This window comes from Scylla paramamosain, chromosome 26 (assembly GCF_035594125.1).
Source record: "Scylla paramamosain isolate STU-SP2022 chromosome 26, ASM3559412v1, whole genome shotgun sequence".
NCBI lineage: Eukaryota > Metazoa > Arthropoda > Malacostraca > Decapoda > Portunidae > Scylla > Scylla paramamosain.
This window is the reverse complement of record NC_087176.1, coordinates 8,252,501-8,277,500: the sequence shown is the minus strand read 5'-3', so window position 1 is coordinate 8,277,500 and position 25,000 is coordinate 8,252,501. Positions and strand designations below refer to the sequence as shown.

At 44.7% G+C, this 25,000-nt stretch overlaps 2 protein-coding genes across 8 annotated transcripts in view; one reads left to right on the top strand and one right to left on the bottom strand.

Moving 5' to 3' along the window:
* The window catches only part of LOC135113683 (phosphatidylinositol 4-kinase beta-like), an 83,541-nt gene extending 60,106 nt beyond the window's left edge, over positions 1 to 23,435 (top strand). For 2 of the 6 annotated variants that reach the window (XM_064029151.1, XM_064029149.1), the window contains exons 2-12: positions 4,251 to 4,562; positions 5,073 to 6,257; positions 6,886 to 7,190; positions 10,033 to 10,160; positions 10,419 to 10,652; positions 11,038 to 11,296; positions 11,862 to 12,121; positions 12,491 to 12,666; positions 13,148 to 13,366; positions 13,564 to 13,817; positions 14,334 to 23,435. In XM_064029151.1, coding sequence (XP_063885221.1) covers positions 4,336 to 4,562; positions 5,073 to 6,257; positions 6,886 to 7,190; positions 10,033 to 10,160; positions 10,419 to 10,652; positions 11,038 to 11,296; positions 11,862 to 12,121; positions 12,491 to 12,666; positions 13,148 to 13,366; positions 13,564 to 13,817; positions 14,334 to 14,518 — 3,432 coding nt within the window. In that variant the 5' untranslated portion in view covers positions 4,251 to 4,335 and the 3' untranslated portion in view covers positions 14,519 to 23,435. Of the gene's footprint in view, positions 1 to 485; positions 966 to 1,320; positions 1,346 to 3,549; positions 3,688 to 4,250; positions 4,563 to 5,072; positions 6,258 to 6,885; positions 7,191 to 10,032; positions 10,161 to 10,418; positions 10,653 to 11,037; positions 11,297 to 11,861; positions 12,122 to 12,490; positions 12,667 to 13,147; positions 13,367 to 13,563; positions 13,818 to 14,333 lie in introns of those variants that run through there. The other 4 variants (XM_064029152.1, XM_064029150.1, XM_064029155.1 and 1 more) reach the window with 4 other exon arrangements.
* LOC135113684 (uncharacterized) overlaps positions 21,155 to 25,000 on the bottom strand; it is a 5,874-nt gene continuing 2,028 nt past the window's right edge. Inside the window, exons 4-5 of one of the 2 annotated variants that reach the window (XR_010274932.1) lie at positions 22,897 to 25,000; positions 21,155 to 22,667 (exon numbers count right to left, since the gene is read on the bottom strand). The exon at positions 22,897 to 25,000 is cut by the window's right edge and continues 194 nt beyond it. Coding sequence is in view for 1 of the 2 variants with exons in the window: in XM_064029156.1 (XP_063885226.1) it covers positions 23,740 to 25,000 (1,261 nt within the window). In the remaining variant the exon portion in view is untranslated. The other variant, XM_064029156.1, reaches the window with a different exon arrangement.

Here is a 25,000-nt window from a genome sequence, read left to right as displayed (position 1 = left end):
AACATGACTTGCCTACATCGTCCCTCACTTTCCCTTGCCCCACGCCCCCTCACACCCCTTCCTCATATGCCCCGTGCCCGATAATACCCTCTCTTTCCGCCCCCCTCCCGCCCCCAACCCCCCAGTCCACATCATGGGCGCTTCCTCCCGGTCACCGCCACAGGAAGCCATCACCATCACCGCCACCGCCGCCGCCACCACCATCGCCACCTGCCTCGTGACGTCACAACTCTCTCTTCCTATTGGTCGCTTCCTCGGAGGTGATGTCACTGGATTCTGACGTCACCGTTGTGTAGAGAGAGCGGCGGCCTAGTGACGGCGGGCGGTGATTGGCTGAGGCGGTGGTGTGACGTCACTGTTTTCGTGTCTGGTGCCTGACGTAACCTCCTGCTTTAAATGTTGTGGTGATGGTGCGGGTTGCCGTCTTCTCAGAAGGTCGTGAGTAATGCCTCCTGCGTGTGGGTATTTAACTTGTCGCCTTGGAGCTGTGGGTTTAGTTCGCTACAGACTCGTGTAGAGCAGAGACGTGTAGATGTAGACTGTTAGAGACGTGAGGCGTGGAGGAGGAAGCATTGGAGGAGAGGGAAGGAGAACGCCGCGGTAAGAGTGAAAGGAGAGTTGGAGTGAGTGGGCGGAAGTTCTGGGCGGTGTTGGCGACGTTACCGACTCTGTGCCGCCGTCCCCCGCGGGCACAGCTGCTGACAGGCGGGACGCGGCGCCGCACTGCACAGGACACCACTCGCCCTCTGCTCCTGCCGCCGCTGAAGGAAGAGCCGTGGAGCTTTGAGGAGAAGCAATGCTTCCTCCTGCTGCGTCAAATTAAGCTGCTGTTCACGTGGAGCTGCTGTCGTGTGCTGTGTGCCGCGTGAGGGATTCTGACGCGGCTGTTAACGCTGGGAAAGGAAACATTGAATGCGCAATTTTCCTGATCACGACCAAAATGGAGATGATCAGACGAAAATATAGTAAGGCTTCCCCTTGTGTGTGTGTGTGTGTGTGTGTGTTTGTGTTTGTGCGCCTCGTTATCACAGAGGCAGGCTATCAGCAGCTTAGTAATAGCGATAAACATATGGTCGTATTGTGACCCGAACGCCGCGATAGGATAAAAGTTCGGCTTTGCTTCATGAAGTCTGGACTGTATCTGCCTTGCTGCATTTGGGAGGTGGGGGGGGGGGACGGTGGAGGAGGGGGATCTGTGTCAGCCTGTACCTTGATCCGTTGTGGTCTGAAGCCTGTCCCGTGTTAGCTGATTGCCTACCTTCCTTCCTTCCTTCACTGTCAGTCTGTCACTTCGCTCTCAGTCTCTCGCTTGCTCTCGTGGGAACAACTGTGTGTCAGGAAGCAGGTGTGATTTTTTTTTTCTTTTTTTTTTTTTTTTCTTCCAAGGTGTGTTGAGTGGTATGTGTTTTGTTATGAAATGCGTGGAATGTCTTTTTGTTCGTGGTCAGTTCTGTGTGCCAGGAAATCCAGGTGTGAGTTTAATGGCTGGAAGTGCCACGGATTTGTTTCGTTGTGAAAGTGTTGGAATGTTGAAATGTTTGGGTGAGTGAAGCCTCGTTGCTTTGTGTTCAGTAAGTGTGCCTCGCTGCTTATTGGCTGATTAACGAAGGAAAGCTGAGGTGCGCCAGGTGGTAAGTCATTGTGTAATACCTGGCAGTGTCTCGGGTGTTTTGTTACGTGTGCTTGTGGTGGAATGTGGAAATGTTTGTCTTTGCTAAGTGCTGGTGAGATCCAACACAGGGAGGAAGTAAATGGTGATTAATCTCATTTTTTTTTTCTTGATATTTTTTTACGTGTACTGATTGTGATTAAATGTGCAAAGATGTGAAGTGAGGAAACGTTCATTAATACTTTTTACGTCAGTATTCGCATCTGAGTCAAGTGTAATCTCTGACTTTTCTTGGTTTCTCTTCATACGTGTACTGATTGTGATTAAATGCACAAAGGCGTGAAATGAGGAAACGTGTGTGTTCATTATACCATTTGCGTCAGTGTTCATATCTGATTAACTAGTGAGGCAAGTGTAGTATTTGTTTTTCTTAACATTTTTTAGGTTTACCAATTATGATTAAATGCGCAAAGGTGTTAACGTGTGTGTTCACTAAGATTTGCATTACTACTACGATTAACAAAGGGGAAGGTTTAATAAGTAATATCTGAGTGTTTTCTCTTGATATTTTGACGTTTATTGGTCGTGATCTGATGTGCAAAGGTATGAAGTGAGGGAGAGTGTATGTCCACTATAATATGTGTCACTGTTCATACCTGATTAATTAACCATAGAAGGATAGTAATATCTGGCAGGATTTTTTGGGGTAATGTGTGTCGTGTTGAAGTGCAGAGGTGCAAAGTGAGGAAGTGTGTGTGTGTGTGTGTGTGTGTGTGTGTGTGTGTGTGTGTGTGTGTGTGTGTGTGTGTCCACTTAATTTGCGTCATTCCATACCTAGCCAACTAAAGAGGCAGGTGTAGTAGGAGGAGTATCGGACTGATTTTATTGTATTTTATTTATCTATATATTATGTATGGTAAATGTGTGTCGTAAGTGAAGGTGCTAAGGTATGAAACTACTTACTAAACGTTTGGGTTCACCAAGTTTGCGTCGCAGTTCATATTGTGATTAATTAAGGCGGCTGGTGTAATATCTGACTATTTACTTATTTATTTTGCTTCTTGGGTTTACTGGTCGTGATTAATTGTGCCAAGATGTAAAAATAAACGTTTAATTTAATTTTGCGTACATCGTTTAACGCTTGGTCGCGAGAGAAGCGTGAAAAGCGGCAGTGTTTAGAGTCAGTGAGGAACAGACGCGACTTTCAACTGACAGCAGACAAGTGGGCGGCGATTCCGTGGGCGGGGGTGTGTTTCTGGATTGCGGTCACCCCACACTGGTTTACTTTGTGCAGTGGGCGAACACCTTACGGGCGTGTTGTGTGAGTGTGTGTGTGGAGGCGGCGCCAGGCACGGGCTTCACACAAGGTCGAGTCAGGTGGTGGTGGGGGTGGTGGTGTTAGGTGATGTGTGGTGGTGATTGTGGGTGACGGTGGTGGTGGTGGTTGCGGTGGTGGATTAGAGAAAGAGGAGTGGTGTGTGTTTAGATGTGGGTTGTGGTGTGGTGGGTAGCAAAGGTTGGGGGGGAAGGAAAGTCTAGTGCAGTGTTTTCCTTTTTTTTTGTGTGTGTGTGTGAGTGTATTTTGTCTTCTTCTTCTTCTTCTTCTTCATAGTAGTAGTAGTAGCAGTAATTATCATATAAATAAAATGTAAGTACTTTTAAATCCCACTATTAGACCAGGAGAGTTTCTTTATTTTATTCTACTTTATTTATTTCATTCTACTTTATACTATTTCATTTTATTATTGACACTTTACTTTGTCACCCCCCTATTACTACTATTTCCCTCTTACCTCTCATGTATTTGTAACGAAAAGAATTACCAGACTTGAACAAAACATATCATCATTCTTTACCCTCTAATATACGAAAAGAAAACATTCACTATAATACAACCTGAAGATAGTACTATTCTTTACCCGCATACATGTAAACAAATCAGAAACAAACTAAGGACACTCCACAGACACGCATTAGATACCAGAACACAGCCTCCAAAAAACCACATGAACGGATGACATGCTTGTGTGATGAGCGTGGCAGTGCTTATTGTGCAGTGTGTGGGGCATGTTGCCTAGGTGTGTGTTGGGTATTAAGTAGGCTCTGTGTATGGTGTGCTGGTGATGTGGTGTGTGTGTAAGCAGGCGGCAGTGTTCAGGTTCGCGTGCCACACACAGGATCGCCAGCTGTGCCTTCGTTGGGAAAAGTCAGAGGCTGTATGGTTGGATTCGAGCCTAAGGTGTTTTCCCCATAGTCTTTATTTGGGGACAGTAATTCCTTGTTCATCAGTGTATGCAGGTGTGAATCTGTGATGTTGCAGTATCATTTAGGGGTTTATAGCATCATCAGGCATTATTTTGAATTGGTGACGTTGCGATATCATCTTGGCCTTCGATATTTTCAGCCTTTATTAGTTTGCTGTGGTGTGTGATGCTGCCGTGATGCATTTCAGAGTGCGCCTTAACATTGGTGTCTTGGGTTAGGTTAGGTTAAGTTGATTTCAAATGTGACGTGATGCATTTCTGTGTATTCTGTAACAGTGCTGTCTTGTGTTTGGTTAGGTTAGATTTCGTTGGTTTTACACGTGATGTTGCCATGATGCATTTCACCTGTACTACAATGGTGCTTTCTTGCCCTTCAGTGTGTGTAATGCTGCGTGATGGTGGGCCGGGCACCGAATAGTGTTGGGTGTGGCCGGCACCGCGTGGAGGCGGCCTGCCACCACCATGGAGGTCCCCGCCCTCAGCGCCGCTTCCCCCCGACGAGCCAGGAGATCCCATGCCCCTCTGTCCCTGTGCACCGCCCCGCTCTCCGCCGCCCCGCCCCTGCCACCACCTGAGCAGTTCGCTACAGTTCATGGCGGTGCTGGTGTGCATCGCCCCCCGCCCCCCCACGCCGCCTCCAGCAGGAAGCATCGCGCCAACCACCAGCGCAACCTTTCCCTTGACTTCAGGTATGTTTATCAGTTGCTGTTTTGTTTTCTTCCTTCATTCTGGTCTTTTTATTCTTTTGATTTTTTCCTTGATTGTTCCAGATTCTTCATCCATCTTTTATTTCTTCATTGTTTGTCTAGTGCAACCTTTCCCTCAATTTCAGGTATGTTTAGGAGCCTTTTTTTCCTTTCCTTCCTTCGTTCTAGTTATTCATTTTTTTTCTGTTCCTTAATTATTTGATTTTTCTTGTCTGTTAATTTTCGTCTTGTCACATTCTTTATCTCCTCTGCCATCATTGTTTGTCTGAGGCCTTGTGCTTCTTTTTGGTTATGTTTTGTTCTCATTTGGTATCTTATCTGTTCATCTATATATTGCAGCCTGATAAATGCTTTGATTTCTGGAAGCTGCAAGTGATTAAGTCATAGGAAGAGAGAAAGAAAACATTATGTAAAAGATAAAGAATAAAGTACACACATTGAAACTAAGGAATAAACTACACATTGAAATTAATGGTGGTGTTGGTGCTTCAGGTCTATGGGCATAGTGCTGCCGCCGCTGCCAGCCCTCAGCCACAGCGGCTCGCACCAGAGGAACCGCAGCCTTGACTCCGTGCTGCAGAAGATTCCTGAGGTGGAGGGCGGAGACACGCCACAGCACCCGCCCCCCAGCAACCCACCCCTTAAGCCCTCCCTGTCCTTCACCTTCTCTGACGCGCCGAGCTTCCGCCTGAGGAATGAGTCGTGCCGCGTGGCGCCAGTGGGCCACCCGGTGGTGGTGAGGCGCGACAAGGACCGCTACGACCAGTCCAGTCTCGGTTCAGACGACTCGGGCATCTGCGGCTCGGAGGGTGACGCCACCCGAGAGTCGAGTGCCGAGCGGGGCCAGAGTGTGGAGGCGTTGGAGGCCGGCAGCACTAGCTCTGACTGCGAGGTGAAGAGTGTGTACTCCGAGACTCTGGACGGTGAGGCAACCATGGGGGAACCTGAGGGTGATGTGCCCCTGGGGGAGGTGGAGGACGAGGTGGAGGTGGAGGGAGATGCAGTGGACCTTACGTTAGTGGCAGAGGAGAACTTCAAGTCTCCCGACTCCTCCCCGGACCCCCTGGGCCTGACACCCCCCAAGGACCCCTGTGAGGAGTCCCAGGAACCCAGTGATACCACGCCCACCCCCACCCTGGTCCGGGGGAAGGGGACCAAACACGGGGCCAGTACTAAGGATAAGAGACCCTCATGTGATGTGGCGAGGGCACAGAGTGGTGGTGGTGGTGGAGTGAGTGCGTTAGTGATGACACAGAGGAGTGCGGTGGCCCAGGGAGTGTGTGGCGGCAGTGGCACATTGACCAAAACCAAACTGGCAGAGAAACAGTCTCTGCTGCTGCGGCTGTTCGAGAGCAAAATGTTTGACATGTCAATGGCGGTGTCGTACCTGTACAAGTGCAAGGAGCCAGGTGTGCAGCAGTACATCGGCAACCGGCTGTTCTCCATGCCACCTGCCGAGGCACACTTCTTCCTGCCGCAGTTGGTCAACATGTATGTGCAGACCTATGAGGTGGCAGAGGTGCTGCACCCCTTCCTGGTGCACTTCTGCCGCCACGACAGCACCTTCGCCCTGCAGTGTGCCTGGCTGCTGGAGGCCTTCGCCACTGACTCTGCCCTGCTGAGGAAAAAGTCCCACGGCACCAAGCTCAAGAACCTCATCCTGTCTGACGAACTCAGGTGAGACGACACCAGGTGGAGGAGGAGGAGGAGGAGAAAAGAATAAATGAGGAATGAAAAGGGGAATATAGGGAATGAGGGAAAAGAGAGGTCTGATTGAAATGTTTCCTTATTTGATAGATTTTTTTCCTTTTCCATATGAAATGCCTGCTTTCCAATATCAAAGTTCCAAACTTAATTACAGCACCTCATGTGTTGTAAGACACTGTATGGCACAATAGAGTGGGAGATAACAAGGGACATTGTTCTGTGTTATTGCTTCATGGTTCTGTATTGAACAGTTAGAGGACACAATGGATGTAACATGACCTAGTATTTCACATAATGCTACCACACAACCCCAAGACACAGTGGAGGTCACCATATATTACATACAACAGTAAACACCACATAGCAAATATAGAAGCAGGATAGACAAAGTAGACCATCAGACAAACCAGTTAGACAGATTTATGGATAGTAATGATAGGTGGAAATAGTGAGGTGTGTGTCATACAGGGACTGCCACTTGTAGGCCTGACAGCTTCTTGTAGCTTCCCTTATTTTCTTATGTCCTCATAATTTGGTAGGATACATTACAAAGTGCAATACCAGAGGCACCTGCAACAGACAGCATTCCTGCCCACAGGCCCAAACAGGAGGGGATGGAGTGCCTGCGGGGGAGTGGTGAGGGCGGTGACCAGTCAGATGGTGCTGTCCTGAGGTCGTCACTCTGCACACGCATCAAGGAGCACCCCAGCCCCGGCTCAAACCCCGGCTCCCCTGTCACCGAGCTGTCCCCTCCCTTCATCCCCCCGGCCATCCTGCCAAACCCTTCCCGGCGCGGCCACCAGCGCTCCCGTTCTGATGCCACTGTAGCTCTCCAGGGTCACCTCCCTGCCCCTGCTGCTGCCGCCACCACCTCCAGGGGTCACAAGCGGACTCCTTCCTCAGGTCAGCTCCTGCATGGGGTGTCAGGTCACCAGGCAGGGTGGTGGATGCCGTGCTGCCCCTGGCTTAGGGACGAGTCAGTTCCCTAGCCTTCACTACACTTAAAGTACTTGATGCTCTTTCTTTTCTTAAGCCTCAGTTGATGTACAGTTTTGTATTCCCGGATCTGGAGCCTCACCCTGCTTGGTGTGATGAGACATTGGCCAATATTCTGAGACACTAGCATTTGATCATGACTACTTTCAGAGTGCTGTTGATATTGTTGGGGTTTTCAAGAGTGTTTTCATGATTCCACTAACAGTTCATTGAGTATTCAGCATCATCACTAACAAAAAACACCTTTGAAAACCTAACTGATTATCTTTGTGGCCTTTTAAAACAGTTGTGATGAAAGAACAGTGTTTCAGAATGTAGGCCATGGGATTATGGTGGTGGTGGACACTGGTGTTACCGCTTAGCTCAGCCATCTGTACAGCTACACCTAAGCTTATTTTAGTCATGTTCCCTACACTTGAATTTTCCTTTACATTTTTATAAAGCTTTCACAACACTTCAGCATTTATAGGATAAGAATGTAGATTTTTTTAGTTTATCCAAGGAGTTTCTTTTCTTTCACATTATGAAGGAAGAAAAGGCCTCTTGGCTATATGTATGTTGCTTTCTTTTCTTTTTTCAGCCTTTTAAAATCTATGGATCTGAATAATTTTGTTTGCTGTATGTGTGACTGTCCCTTATAGAACAACCTTGCAACAATGACCATTTTTCACTGAGGCAAATTATTCTATGGTCCAATTCTACCACTGCACAAAATGAACATTACAAACACATACATCTATAAGGTCAATGTTACAGTTAGCCAAGTAGTGTAAGCATTACTTAGTCAATATTTAGCAAGCTTCAGAAAGACTGGGTGGTGTGTGTCATGTGTGTGTTGGGACGAGATTATGAAGTTTTTTGCACCATTGGATTAGAATTGAGTGGCCTGAAAAGAGTGACGTGAGGTGGAATGTGTCCCTGAATACTCCCACAAGCATTCTAGGAACAGCGTCATTGAACAAGCAAAGACTGGCATGCGAGAAATGTGTGAATATTTTATTTAGAAAGCATTCTGTGAGGGGTAACAATCTGGGTCACAAAACACAAGATTCCAAGGAGGTAGACATGTGCGTTTATTGCATGAAGGATTGCAAGGGAGAACCAAGGCTAGGAGAGGCTGGAATGCAAGTACAGCTGCACCCAAGCTTGCAAGAGTGACACATCCTTCTCAGAAATACAAACAGATCAATGGGACTTGAAGAATGACAGGATGACCGCTACAGTTAGCAGGTGTTGATGATAAGGAAGTGTTAGTGTATCTGTCTGTGTGTTGCTCAGGTTAGAGTGTTTTGTGTTGTGTCCTCCTCTGTACAGCTGTGTTGTGTGTATGAGGGTTTACACTAAAGCATTGTTTGTAAATAAATGTTTGGATGATGAAATTATATTGTTTTAATGTGAACATGAATATAAGTGAGGAGTTCTGTGTGCTGGAGAGTTTGTGCACCAACACAATAAGGAAAATAGGGTTTTCAATGAGAAAATAGTCATATAGAACAGGTGAGTGAGTTGTATGGATAAACTTGAAATAATTATAGCACTCAACTGCTATGAGTGACAAATTTTACTGGCAAGCAACACAAAAGTTCAAATAAATCAAACAGTGTGAGTGTCAGCAATTAGGAGATGTTCTCATCCAGTGACCAGCAAGGCATGTGATGGAGAGTGAGTCACGCTGACAGTGTTATGACAGACAGGCAGGAAAGAGAATGTGATGCATCAGCTTAGCCACCAGGAGTCTGGCTCACCACTGCACCAGGACGCTCATGAGACCAACACAACACATCCCGCACTGTAGCACGCTGAAGTATTAGTACCCAGTGTTAGTACATTCACACATCTTGAGGATAAGCCACCACTGCACAGAGAGGACAGTGTGTCATGTAGCCAATATGCATGTAATGATTTCACACTTTGGTTGTGTCCTTCCCCCGGGTGTCTGATGAACGCATGATGAAAGGTATTGGAATTCCTCCTGCAACCTGACTCATCACCTGAGGTCATGTGTGTGTGTGTGTGTGTGTGTGTGTGTGTGTGTGTGTGTGTGTACATGGTTACATTGGTTATTCTTCTCAGTGCCAACAAGTTCCATAATGCAAGTTATTAATTTTTTATTATTGATCTTCAAAGTGGCACTTCTTGATTTGTAGGTGAGGAAAAAAGAGGAAATAAAATGAATGGTCACTCAATAAATATAATGTGGAAGTAGGAGTATATGCACAAGTGGGTCAATAAATGCTTTTTCTTTGTGGTATTATGTATCAGTCAGCAAGCAAAGCACTGATCTTTGTCATCTCAAGAAAGTATGATACTTGAGCCCACACTTCCTGGTGAGGACAGCTGAGGAGTTAATAGCCATGTACTAGTGTAGGAAGTGTGAATATGTGATTAGAGGGTTTCCAGGGAACATAAATGACATGCCTTAAACTTTCCAGGAATAGATGAAGCACTGGGTTTATGCAGTTTTCAGGAAGCACAGTGAATAGACTCATAGAAAACACAATCAATGGTCCCCAAACTTTACAGGAAGCGCAGTCAATAGACTCATAGAAAACAACAATAAATGCTCCCAAAACATTACAGGAAGCACAGTGAATAGACCCATAGAAAACAACAATTGACGGTCCCCAGACTTATAAGGAAGCACAATCAATAAACTCACCAGAAACTCAATTAACAGTCTCCATGATTTTCAGGAAACACAATCAAAGTTCCTGTAGAAAACACAATTAATGGTTCTCAAACTTTTCAGGAAGCATAAAAAACTGCTTGGGCGACCTTGCATCCGGCCGTGCCTTTGACAATGGCTGCTGCTGCTTTGACTCGGAGGAAGCGCGGTGTAACTCCCTGAGGGGCAAGGCTGTCGAGTGCCACTGTGGGGTGAGTGACGGCCAGTGTTGCTTTGAGTGACTGCCAAGAGTACCAGTTATATCTTCCAGTGCCTCACTCAGTCATTCAAACATTCTTTGCTAAGTTTCCTGGTTGACTCTGTGGTGAAAAGTTGAGTTAATCCTGGCTCAAAATAGTTTTTTAGTTGTATAAGTAATGGTGTTTTAATTCAGGTACATTTCTTAATCTCATACATATATCACTCCCATACCTTTTTCCTAAACACTCTGCATCTTCCCTCTCCCACAGGCACCAAGATTATCCCCAGAGCTGGAGTTTGTCCGCACCCTCATCACCATCGGCAAGCGGCTCGGGGCACAGCCGACCAAAGAGGCCAAAACCTCCCGGCTGCTGGCAGAACTCTCGGTGCTCAACCTGAACCTGCCAGCACGAGTGTACCTGCCACTGTGTGCCACCGAGCAGCCCCACCACGTGGTGCGCATTCCCCCCCAGGCTGCTGTGGTCCTCAACTCAAAGGATAAGGTGTGTGGGGGAGGATAGTGTACACACACACACACACACATGACTTAAGACTACTGTATGGACCATATTTTGAAATGCTTCTTTGCTACACCCTAACTACTTTCAAAAGGCTCTAGTTGAAGTTATACAGGTTTTAAAGGGTGTTTTTATGTTCTAGAGACAAGTTAACAAGACTTCTATGTTAATTAACTGAGAATTACTTATGAGAACCTGAGATATCCTCTCTGTGGCCTTTAAAGATAGTCGTGATGAGAGAGCAGAGTGTTTCAGAAAATGCGTCTAAGTCTGATGATAGCAGATATAAAATCAAAACAAGTTACATCAGGTGAGATTACACTCAGTTTTTTTTATATACACACTCAAGTTACGGTTGTTCCTCCTGCAGGCACCGTACATCATCTACGTGGAGGTGCTAGAGGTGGACAGTGTGGACACAGCAGCAGTGCAGTCTAAGCTTGCACACAGCCTACGCCACACACGCTCAGAGGAGAACCTCATCAATAACTCCCCTGCCTCCACCTCATCCTCCCAGCTGGACCTCACCACCGCCACCCCCATCACCACCACCACCAACACCACCAGCAGTGGCCTCGGCTCCACCTCCTCCATCCCCTCCTCCCTCAGCTCACCACACCTCACCTCAGGTACTGCCACCAACACACGCCAGTCCTCCTGTCACGCACAACTATTCATAATGATCATTGTGAAAGAATATAAGAATCCTGTCCTCTTTTGGCACACTTTCCATCCTTGAAATTAAAAAGGTATATAAAGACACTTTACCAAATATTTAGGAGCTGTGTAGCATTATGAACCCCACAGCCATCCCCCCACACATAAAGAACATAAGAACCTTTTCTACTTTTGACTAGCTTTCCATTCTAATAGTAATGATAAGACTTCAGGATTTATTCACCAAAAAAATATTTACACACAATAAACATAGATAAAAAATATTATATAGGTTTACAACTATTATTACCTACTAAAATAACTAAAACTAATAAAAGACAAATAAAACAGATAAGAGCATATAAAATATCAAACATTAAAAATCTTATTAATAGCTACATTAAGTTACAATACTAATGGAAAGAACCATTAGAAAGAAATCTGAGCTATATAAAGAAGGTATATAAAAACACACTACCAAGACTTTAGAAGCAGTGTAGCATCAGAAGCCCACAACCCACAACCCTCCCTTGACAGGCTACATCGATGAGAGTGACTGCTGGAGCCACGAGGACGATGAGATTAGCCAACAGTACTGTCGCCTCAAGAAACCCCGAGACCGAGACACAATATCCATGATGTCACTTGACTCCTGCGACTCCCGGGAACTGACGGCGCGAGGGGCGGCTGACATCCGGCGCCGCCTCTCGGAGACGGTCAACGCCCCCAACACAGGGTTCAAGAGGGACCCGGATGACCCCTCAGCCGCTGCACTCAAGGAACCCTGGGAGAGCAAGGTGGGTGCTGAGGTGCTGAGGAAGGTGATGGGAGGCTAAGATGGGACGGAATGCTAGTGGTGATGGAAAATTTTGTGATGATGAGGGATAAGGTGAGGATTGTGTGATGGGAGGCTAAGATATGAGGTGATGATAATGATGGGAATTAGTAGTAGTGATAAGCAAAGATGTTAGGTGATGATGAGGATAATGGGAATTTTGCAGTGTAATAAAACCATAAACAAAGTAATGGTATGAGTGAATAGTGAGATCTGCCTATTGCTGGTAACTCAGAATCCAATAAATGACATGAACAATTAACAGTGTATCTATAACCATAAACCAAAGTAAAAGGTGTGAGTGAATAGTGAGATGTGTGCACTTCTACAGGTGGAGCGCATCAGAGAGACATCACCTTATGGGCACCTTGCATCGTGGCGGCTGCTGTCAGTCATCGTCAAGTGTGGGGATGACCTGCGGCAGGAACTGTTGGCATACCAGCTGCTGTGCATGTTCCAGAAGATTTGGACAGAGGAGAAGGTCTCGCTGTGGCTCAAACCTTACAAGTGAGTCTGGCACAGTTACGTTTTTCACTGTAGGAGATGAAAAAATGTGGGAGAGGAAAAAAAAATGTAGAAGAGAAAAAAAAAAAAAAAACTAGATAAACACTTTGAGAGAATTCCAGGAAGCAGGCAAAAGAAGTAATGAAAAAAAAGAATACTAGACAAACAGAAAGCCAAAAGATTTAAGAATGTTTAGAAGTGAAAGCCAGCAAACTAATGATTCATAAGGGAAAACTGGTAAAATATTATAGCTTTTTAGATTAACAATGTATCTTTCACCTCTGCTATTTTTTATATATAATTTAGTTTTCTGATCTTCTACCACTGATATTTATAGAAATTCACTCATACCTTTTGGATCTTCACAATGCAGATATTGACAGTATAACCACCTTACATGAAAATCTCTTTAGTATATTTTCCTATTGACACCAAAGATAAAAGCAAATTCTATTGATATTTATGGTAACTTCTTTGTCCTCAGAATCTTGGTGTTGTCTGACGACTCTGGCATGATTGAGCCCATCCTGAACACCTGCTCACTGCACCAAATAAAAAAGAACAGCAAGATGTCACTGCTGGATTACTTCACCAAGGAGTTTGGCGACAAAAACTCAGAGGAATTCCTGACGGCACAGAGAAAGTTTGTGGAGTCATGTGCTGCTTACTGTCTGGTGTGTTACATCATCCAGGTGAAGGACAGGTGAGTTGTGTGCCCTAGGGTTGCTTGTTGCTGAAGTACAGATAGACAGGTTACGAGATGTGTGTTCTAGGAGTTGTTTGTGTTAAAGTACAGGTAGACAGGTTATGAGATGTACTGAATTACAATAGCAGGTGCAATGTAGTGAGGAAGTCAACATGGAGTGAATGTGAGTGGTGTGGTGTTTGTCTCTCCAACAGACACAACGGTAACATTCTCCTTGACAACGAGGGTCACATCATACACATCGACTTTGGTTTTATGCTCTCCTCCTCGCCACGCAACCTTGGCTTTGAGGCGTCGCCCTTCAAGCTGACGCCGGAGCTGGTAGAGGTGATGGGTGGGGAGACGTCTGACATGTTTGCCTACTTCAAGATACTCCTGCTGCAAGGCATGCTGGCAGCCAGGAAGCACAACGAGAAGATCATCTCTCTGGTGGAGGTCATGAGCTCAGGTGGGTCATTGGTTTGTAATGAGTACAAGCTGCTGTTATTTATCTTTCTTAGAACATGAAGCCTTTCAAACTTGTCTTACAGGGGGAAAGTGCCAGATATTTCAGTTATGCCAAATAGGAAAGATAAATGTATGCTAATGTCAGACAGAGGGAGAGAGTGATTAGCTGTGGTGGGTTGCTGATTACTGCAAGCTGCTGTTGTTTATCTCTCTCAGTGCATGTAGCCTTTCAAGTTTGTCTCACAGTGGGAACATGGCTAAAATTTCACATTACAGCACTTATAATAGCTGATTATTGCAAGATACAGCTGTTATTCGTTTTTCTTAAGACGTGTTGCAGCCTTTTCTTAAGTTCATCTTGTCTTACAGAAGGAAATGAAGACAAATTTTTCACAATTACAGCTGTTAGAATAGCTGCTCTAACCTTTACTCCATACAGGGAAGGTAAATGTATGCTTATGTCAGAGAGAGAAAGTTAAAACATTCAGGTTACTCAGAGTTGGTGCCCTCCTCACAGGGTCCAAGCTGGCATGTTTCCGTGCCGGGGCGTCGGTGGTGCCGGCTCTCAAGGGACGCTTCCATCTGAACATGACAGAGGAGCAGCTGCAGGTGTACCTCGACTCACTCGTGTACGACGCCATCAACTCCCTCACCACCAAGCTCTATGACGGCTTCCAGTACTTGACCAATGGCATCCTTTAGCCCTGCCGCACTGCATGGAGTGAGCAGCTGCCTCAGGGATGCTCATTAGCCCTGCAGTGCTGTGTGAAGTAAGTCAGGTGAGGCAGCCGTGTCTGTGGCTCCACAGCGCCGAGCGGAGTGAACTGCATCACCCCGGCAGTGTCTCACACCGGCACATGGGTGACGGCACGTGCTGCTCAGACTCTCGCTGAGATTATTAATGTAAAAAGTGTGTACAAACATGAAGCAACCTTGCGATATTAGACTCAAGTGTACCAAAGAGAGAGACGAGGTGTGAAGGAAGGCAAGGGTGAAATTATTACAAAGAAAAGAGGAAAAGCAACAAGAAGGGTGGTAAGGAGTTGCAGCTGCCATGTGGGCTGGCCTTCTTGAATATGAATGCACCAGTAATTCATGAGAGGACAGTGAATCAAGTCAGTTTGGGGAATGTGCTTCAGGGGGATGGTCAGTGCCTCTTTGTGACTCCTGTTGCACCACCAGTTGTAGTGGTAGGAGTAGCAGCAGTGGTTGTAGTAATAGATAGTAATAGTAGTAATGGTTCCAAGGTTCAAGGTATTTCGTCAAGGCTTCCTGCATCTTATTCTGAAATTGTTACGTTCGTATTGGTCGGATGTCCGAGTGTGGCCATCCACCACCCTGAGGTGCTCCCCAACACTGATGTCACTGCTGCTCATGATTTGCTGTTGTATTTTGAGAAGAACTGTGCCTGTGTAATAGTTGTAACTTGTCAACAGCCATTGCTCTATTGTTTTTTTAATAACTCTCCTCCTGTTTTAGTGGTATACATTGATTAGATGCCTTTATTGTAAGATTTTTGTTTAATTATTTTGTTCTTGTACTTTGGCTTACTGTTCTTTCCTCCCCACCATCCTCTCTTTCTTTGAGAACTTAATTTCACACAACCTCTTCAAAATCTTTAAGTCTTCAGCCACTTAGCGAATCCAAGCAAAGCTCCACTCATTTACTGGCTAGGGGAGATGCTTCACTCTGCTCCTCTGGGACACTGCAGGTCATAGTGTGAGCTGCCATCCATTCCTTGCAGCAGTGAGGGTCTTGCTGTGTGGGGTTATCCATGCCTACATCACATCATTTGGTCGCCTCAGCTTGCCCCCTTGAGATTCTGCCACTTGAGTCTTCCTAATTGAAGGTTCTTGGGTGTTGAGGTTGAGACACAGAGAGGAACATGTCTCCTTTGAGCTTTGATGCTGATATAATGATTAGGGTTGCTGTGCTAGTGGTGCTTTTAAAAGGAAGGACTTGTTTGGGCATATCTGGGTCGCTTTGAGGCTTGGATGGGTGGTATGTTTAATAATATGCTTTTTATATCAAGTTAAAATCCAAGCTCATATTCTCAGTGATCCGTTTAGTATACATAATGCATCAGTCAGGGAACGTTAACTGTTATTATCGTTATCCGGAAGGCTGAATTTCAGGTATATCTCTGATTCTTACATTTCAGTGCACCTCAGTGATTCTTGGTTCTCTAGCAAGGGCAGTTATTTACTTTTTTGAAGTCAGTTTTGCAGCCACTCTCCTTGCTTCTTTACGTCTTGTATTCAAACAGTTTTGTCTTCTTTACTTCTACTCCTTCCTCACGGTCAAAAAACATCGGAGAACTGAGCAACAATCTCCATAATAAGGCATGTAGTTCTGCTGCTTTTATTTATTTATTTATATATCTTTTGCAATTACTAGACTTATAACCCTCAGTATGGCACAAGTTCACTGCCTTGAATTGCTGCTTGCTCCCTGTGCTCCCTTGACTGGTGCTCTGAGTGGCCCAGTGGTGGATGGGCTCCGTGGTCTCTCGTGGCAGCTCATCTCATCAGCTTCAGGTAGTCTCAGTCCGTGGCTGCAGTGGCTAGAATCAGAGGGCCAAAAGGTGGATGGTCCTGCTGGTCATGTGGACTCCGAGTGGCCTCCACCAAGAGTCCCACCAGTGAGACAGTTGGGTGGCTGTGGGCCACTGGTTTGCCTGGAGCAGTGGTGTGGCCCCCTGCGGCACTCCCTCTGAGTGTGGTGTGTCGTGCGCTCACGACGCATCTCTTGCATATTAGTTTGCATTCATGTATTCTTTTAGGTATGAAGTATTTCAAACCTATACATTTCTTGGTTTAGTTTGGATTCATGTACTAGACTCGTTTATGGGTTCCTTGCAGGGACTGTCCTGTGAAGCCACACCTTTGTATATTGTGGGATTTCCTCGAGTTGTATATCAGAGACGAATATCATTTCCATTACAAAGTGTATATTTTCACAAGGATATTCAATCATCACCCTCAGCGCTCCTGAGAAGTACTCATTACTCACTGTAAGTTATGCAGCTCAAAATATTTATCATGGCTTTATTCCATCGTTATCACATCCCCGACATCATCATGGAACAAACTATAATTAATGGTTTCTTGGTTACTTGCTTTGCATTTTCATCCTTTACCAAGTGCATTCCTAATTTGTCTGGAGCATCGAGGTTCAGTATTAGTAGAGGCTCTACTTAGCTGTCCAGGAGTGACTGTATTTTTGTACGACAGAATCATAACTGGATAAGGAAACTCAACTGAAACTTTTTTATCATCTATAGAGGTAATAGGAAGTAGCTTTAACAACTTGTGAGAACCAAGGGTTCAGGGACTGTGGTCCTGATCAGTGCCAACCAAGTGAGGCTGTTGGCACACGTGTGTGTGTGTGTGTGTGTGTGTGTGTGTGTGTGTGTGTGTGTGTGTGTGAGTGAGAGAGAGAGAGAATGAGAATGAGAATGGTGGTGGTGGTGGTGGTGGTGGTGGTGGTGCAGGGCACCGTGCCCTTGGGTGTGCCAGGAAAGCAGCATGAGAGGTGCCCATATCAGGCAGTGAGGCTCTGGACTGTGCTGGTCTCAGTGACTGACATTCACCAGGTTCATGGGGCACAGTGCCACAGTGCCTGGCTCATGGGGCACAGTGCTGCAGTGCCTGGCTCATGGGGCACAGTGCCACAGTGCCTGGCTCATGGAGCACAGTGCCACAATGCCTGGCTCACTGGGCATGGTGCCACAGTGCCTGGCTCACATGGCACAGTGCCACAGTGCCTGGTTCTCAGGGCACAGTGCCACAGTGCCTGGCTCACATGGCACAATGCTACAGTGCCTGGCTCACATGGCTCAGTGCCACAGTGCCTGGCTCACTGGACACTGCTGCTGCTTGAAATAAATGGTACATCTTCCTTAATCCCAATCAGAGAAAATTTTAATTATTTTTGTGTATATACCAATGAAATTTTGTACAGTGAGCTGAATTTATTATATATTTCCTTGTTAAAGAATAAAGTGCTCTATGTATTGCAATGGGATTAGCGAGGGCTGTGAGCCTCCCCCACCCCCCACACCTCAGTCATCATGCAACATGTCGTCCATTACTCCTAAAGCCTAGCTAGACCACTTTTGTAATACCTGATGACCCTGTATATGCCATTATATTACCAATGCAAGGCTTTTTATCCCAAACATTTTGCTTGTATTTGTATCACTGTAAGTACTGTACATAGGGAACATCTACTGCTGGTCCAAAACGGTTAGCAGCAGTTGCCAGCCAGTATTGGGTCGTGCTGCCACCCTCCCGACGGCTTGTCCCGCACACCCACCAGTGTACTACTTAAATTGCTGTTCCAGATGCAATACTGTGGCAACTCCTGCCTTGGCCTTGTTGTCAACACATTTTGTTCTCATAATAAATAAAGTGGAAAAAACGTCTTTCATTCTTCAGTCTCTCTTTCCTCTGGTATTTAACTAAACCATGGGCAAGGCTGCAGAAAGTCACCAGACAGTGGAGGTGAACATGGCACATCACTTGACTGCTGGTCTGTGTGTGGTAGTGCCCGAGAATCAGTTACTATTACTATTACACAGACACACAATTGCTGACCTGTGTGTGGTAGTGCCTGAGAATGACAGTTACTACTACTACTACTACTACTACTACTACTACTACTACTACTGCATGCATGCACACACAATTACTACTATTACTACTACTACTACTACTACTACTACAACACACACAATAGCTCGTCACTTGGCAGAACGACAAAAAAACAAGGGGCATCATATTTACATTGGTGTCTTCAATAGGCACCAGTTACGAGTGATACCCAACAAAATTTGCCTCCCCTGATACTGTTGCATTGTGGTGAAAGCTGTCCAGTCACCAAAAGAAGTTCAATTGTACTTTTGTCTATGTTGATTGTATTCTACCAGATGCTTCAGATAAACATGAAGTATCAGACAACTATTAAACCTTCACCCATCACATCCCAGTTCTCCATAGTCTGTGTGGAGTTATAAAGCAATTCAATAGTGTATGTATTCATTTCAATTTTTTTCTTTTTTTAAGTAGGAGAGGCTGTGGCCAAGGGCTTTAGAAAGGTTACAAAAATAATAACTGATGGTAATGGTAAATAAATTAATAAAAAAAAATAATACTGTCTTTGGTGGCAGTCCCTAAAGAAGAAAGCTAATTAGAGAAAAGTTTTGATCTGTAGCCGTGAAATTCACTTAACTTGTTGACCACTGTTTGGGGGAACTGTGTTCAACCACAGACTCCCAGGTGCTGACTGTTAATAAATTTGTCCATAGGGAGGTACTCTAGCATACCACATTAAACTCTTGTATAATAAGACCAGTGAGGAAAAATAAAGGAATTCATTTTTTTGTTAGTTTTTTGCCAGATCCTGTTATTGCCTCTTTAAACTAAACCTGTCAGGACCAAGATTTACAGTGAAGAGGCACTTAACATCTGGAGAGACTTACCTTAAGAGACTCCACAGAAGTAGGCACTTGCAATGAGATGAGAGCTATTAAACTCACCCACAAGCCTCCACACCACTTCAAGCTGCACCTCAACACCACTTCAAGGCTACAACACTACCAGCTAAAGAAGTGACATAACTGATAATACCAGTCCACAAGTATGCTTTCTCTTATAGTTAGTGAATAGGAAAGTAGAATCAATCTCTTATTGTCCAGTATATGATTTCTCCTTCTGGCTGCTCTCATTAGGGGGCATCACAGCAGATCATCCTTCTCTAATGATCTTCACCTTCCTATGCCACACCACCACTTGCTTGTCTCACTGCATCTATAAGTCTCTCTGGTCTTCCTCTCTTCCTCTTGCTGGTTGGGTTCATTTCCCTCATCATTCTTCATCTTCCTCAGCCACGCCCACACTTGCATGTCTTTCACTGCATCCATAAATCTCTTTGGACTTCCTCTCTTCCTCTTGCTGGGTGAATTAATTTCCAGCATCCTCCATCCCACATATGCCTCATCCCTTTTTCTGACATGCCCCAATCATCTCAGTCTCACTTCTCTTGCCTTGTCCCCAAACTGACTTACATGGGCTGTCCAATGTATGACAAGGGATGATCATTAAAAAAGGAGACTATTGGTAGTCCTTTCCTGGCATTCCTTACTTGTGAAGACAGTGTGGCAAAGGCTAGGGTGAGCGTGTTTAGTGTTTGAGTGTATTGTAGGCATGCCTTTGCCTCAATATATGTAGTTCTTTCTTTCTTTGCCCCAATATATGTATTTCTTTCCCCCAATATATGTATCTTTCTTTGCTCCAATACATGTAGTTCTTTCTTAGTCTGTGTTGAGAAGTGTGTGGGAAAGAGGATGTCTTGGATCTACAATGTTTAATGTTTGAATGTGTTGAATGTGTGGCTCTTTCTGTTAATAGATGTTTCTACTGGAAGGGATGTCTTGGATCTGTAATGTTCAGTGTTTGAATGTGCTGAAGTTGTGGTTCTCTTCCCAAATAGATATTTCTTCCCTGATCTGCTTTGAGAAGTGTGGAAAAGCCTGGCAAGGAATTTGTACTGGAGTTCTAATGCATTGTGGTTCTCCTCCAAAATAGATACATCTTCCCAGGTCTGCCCAAGAAGTGTAAGGAAAAGGCTAGCAAAGAATGTGTCTTAGACCTGCCTGGTGTAGTGTCTGAGTGTGTCGGCACCTAGCTATAACTCAAAAGGTGCCGCTCAGTCTAGCCGGCCAACACTTCTTCCTGGGAACTCCCTCAAGGAGGTGGCCGTGGCAGAAGGGTCTCCACTTGCACCTGTCTGTACACTATAACCTTGCTCACTTCTGCCTCTCTCTCTCTCTCTCTCTCTCTCCGTTTTTGTTTGCTATAAAAGTTGACAGTAATGTGTTAATTGAAATATGACTCTATGGTATTTGTCTATACATCATAACTTTGCTCTCTCTCTCTCTCTCTCTCTCTCTCTCTCTCTCTCTTATTATAAGAAATTATTTCAAGTAGGAGAAAAGAATTTATGAGGTGATTGTTTGCTTGCTGCAGTGTCATAAAATCAATGTTAAGCTCTTTTTCCTATTTAGCATTTACTCTTACCTCTTAATACAACCAGGTACATCTTTAAGCCTCTCTCTCTCTCTCTCTCTCTCTCTCTCTCTCTCTCTCTCTCTCTCTCTCTCTCTCTCTCTTGTGATTTTAAAATGGGAGAGATTACTTCTTTGTTGCAATATCATAAAATCAATCAATCTTTTCTCTTATTCTCATCCTCTTATTTATATTTTCCTATCACCTCTTGATACAACCAGACAGACACTACCATACCTCAAGGAGCTAGCATAAAAAGCACAAATAGTTCTGAGGCATGTCAGGAATATTTATTACACATCTTTATACATATCCGTGGAAACAGTATCTATGTAGCGAGTCTTAGAAGTACAATTGTCACAGGGAGGAGGACCCGAAGGCAGCACTACAGTACAGCGGAAGATATAAATGCTGGTTGTGATTATGCTGAACAGTAATGGATAATGCACATTCTCAGATTTGTCTTCACAGGGTACTTCAGCCACTCATATTGTTTTTGAGTGAGTATTTCAGTCATTAATCTTTTTCTTTGTTGGGTATTTTCTTTATTTTTTTTTTTTTCTTCACTGGACGTTTTCTTAATTAATCTTTTTCTTCACTGGGCATTTCAATCATTAATCTTTTTCCTCACTGGACACTTTCACCATTAATTTTTTTTCTTTACTGGACATTTTTATCATTAATCTTTTCTTCATTGGCTGTTTTCATCATTGATCTTTTTTTCACTGGTCATTTTCATCATTAATCTTTTTCTTCACGGGGCAATTCAACCATTAGTCTTTTTCTAGAGATATATTTTTTACGATTCTTTATCTTTTTATTTTTTCCCAGAGACAATTTCCACCAACCCTCATCTTTTCTTTGGAAGCAATTTTAACCATTGTTCACCTGTTAAATTTGCACAATTCATCCTTTCCTTCATAGGGCACCAATATCATCATGCCTCTTCATAATATCTCCTTTTGCACCACAATTTCACTCCCCATTCATTACCGTCTGATGATAGGTGGAAATAAGCAGGCATATTTTACAGAGGGACGGCCACATATAGGCTTGATAATTTTTTACAGCTTCCTACGTTTTCTTTAAGTTAATGTGGTCTTATGTTCCTTGTTCTTGGCTGACCTCTGTTGTCTGACGTTTCTTCCTTTCAGTGATTTACTTGAGAATTAAATAGCACTTGGAGACCACCTTACACATCAATTTTAGTAAGGAATGATTTCTAGCCTTAGTGATCTGGTGTTTTTTCCTCTTAATAACTTACTCTAAGATTATACAACACTCTGGACATTTGGTTTACACTTGTGCCTTGAATATAATACCAGTTTTTGTAAGGAGTGACATCTGATGTCAGCTGTCTGATGTTTCTTCCTTTTAATAACTTATTCTAAGATTATACAACACTCTGGACATATGGTTTACACTTGTGCCTTGAATATACCAGTTTTTGTAAGGAGTGACACCTGACCTTGGCTGTCTATCTCTTTCTCTTGCTTAGAATTATACAACACCTTTGACTCTTGTGCCTTGAATATAATACCAGTGTTTGTAAGGAATGGTGTGTAACTGGAATGTGTACATTAATGTATATCTATATAGGTTTGATTGGTATTTCAAGGCCCTCATATTTAAGTTTTACTGTATTCATATTTGTCTTGTATGAGAATATATATATTTTTACATTTTCACTTCTCTAACTGGTTGTTGTATATATTATTTGTACACAATGTATATCAAAGACTTGCTGTAGTGAAGATGGCAGGATGCTGTTATAAATACTTACACTGCAAAACAAAAACAGGATAAAAAAATAAATAAACATAATAAGGCATAATAAAAGAGATTAAATACAAAAATAAGATGCATACGTACATAAACCAAGGCTATCTCCTCAAAAAAAGGGAAGAATAAAATAAAATGAAATAAATAAAATTGTATAATGCAACTCAACCATATGTACATAAATTAGACACCTAGCAGAGAAGAACCACCATGTACAAATCTTACACTCACCTATGGAATAATGGTAACGACCCTAAAGGCCTCAACACGTGACCAGTGAGCAAGTGTGGCGGTAGTTCAGTTGAAATTCTGTGTCACTGATGAGTCTACTTGAGCCTGGATGGTATTTTACTTCGACACGGTCACAAGATCGGTTTCCACATACTCCAGTCTCATACTGAATCACCACATTTGGCCCTTGATCACATGACAAGGCCTGAAACGAAAGACTGTTTGTTCCTCCACCCAGCCAGGATCACAGGAACACAGCTCACCTGCCTGTGTTGTGCAGGTGACCCCACCTTACTCTACCAGACCAATCACAGGCTTATCAAACAGCTGTTCTGTCAAGAGGTGCCACTAGCTTGTGTGCTCTATTGGGAAAACTCTAAACTGGTATAAGAAATGCATGAAAAAAAAAAATGAAAATGGATGAAATATTTTAACAAGACAGAAAGTATTAGTTCTCAGATAAAAAGAAGTCTGACACACATGCACACACACACACACACACACACACACACACACACACACACACACACACACACACAGTTTTGTGTCTTCATCACTCAGGCTTATACCAGGTTAGAGTTCTCTCAGCAGTGCTTGAGAACACAGGAGAGGGCACAGATATCTTATTTGGTTGGACATCAAGTGAGAGGGAAATGCTAGTGCAAGGCATGTATCTTACTTCCATGGCTTGACTTTGTGAGGCTGCGAATCTTCAAAATCAGATGTCGCTGGAGCTTTTTGTTGCATCTGAGAAAGTTTGTAGTACTGTATATGAAGATTAATATACTCATACACACATGCATGCACACACACACACGCAACATATGACTAGGCAAGGAGCAGTCAGCAGCACCTTGAGGAGAGAGTTCTGAACGCCACGTAAGGAGAGTCCCTGGCCACAACCTTCAGCTTGGTCCACCTGTACTTGGCCCTCAGCCCCTGCATGTCACAGTGACACACGCCGCCTACCATCAGGCAGCTCAGGCCTGGCAGCACGCCAATCAGCGAGGGGAAGAATGTGCTCACTATCTGCCTGTCAAAGAGGAAGCCAGGCAGGTACAAGTATAAAATCTTCAGCTGAGTAAAGTTTCCGGCTGTTGCAACATCCAGGATCCATTTGGCTGCCCCTCGTCCGCCCATCTCCAGTTCCAGTGTGGTGAGGTTTGGGGCCGAGTGCAGAAGGTCCTGGGTCAGCTGGTAGAGTGTGGAGGTCACATTGTAGCGACTCGATATGCTGAGGCACTTCAGCTTGGGTAGTTTGTTGACGTGGAAGTCCTCCTCCCCCACATCACTCTCGGCCACCTCACAGCGCTCACAGGAGGACACAATGGCCAGCTCCTCCAGCACCTCACACATGTTGATCAGCTGGCACAGTGCCCTCACGTTCACCTCATTAGTTAAATGGAACTGCAGGATCCTGAGGGAAGGGCCAATGGACTGTAGAGAGGGAAGATATAGGCTGATGAGGTCCTCGCTGCTCATGTACACGTCGACGCAGATAGTTAAGTACTGGCAGTTGATGCTGCACAAGAGCTGCCGGGCCATCTCACAGGTGGTGTTGATCTTCCATGGACCCTTCAGGAGGTGCAGACTGACATGCTCCAGCTTCTTGTACCGCCCAATGATGTCTGGAAGTCTCGAGGCCAGACAGAAGGAGGAAAAACTCATGTCCTGAAGGCTGTAGGTCATGACTTTCCCCTGTAAGGATGACGGGCCATTGCCTAGGGAGGATGGAGTCACAACAGGGAAGGCCAGGGAATACTTGCTGAGGATCCAGCTCTCCGAGTCACACGTGATGCTGCGGGTGTTGGGGTAGAAGTAGAGAACATGGTGCAGGAACTCTCTGACATCACGGTGGCTTCCCACGTCAATGTACTTCAGCTTTGGAAAGGACAGAGTTACCTCCTCCCCATTTCGTATTTTCTGGTCAATGTCAACCTTGGTGGATCCGCCAAAGAAGCCCCGGTACAAGTTATCCTCCAGGTCTTCCCCGCCTGCTATCACAATCTCAACTGTTGATGATATTTCCAGGTACAGTTCGTACTCTCTCACAATGACAACCACAGTTTCTATGTTCGGGGCAGCTAGTCCTATTGCACTTAAT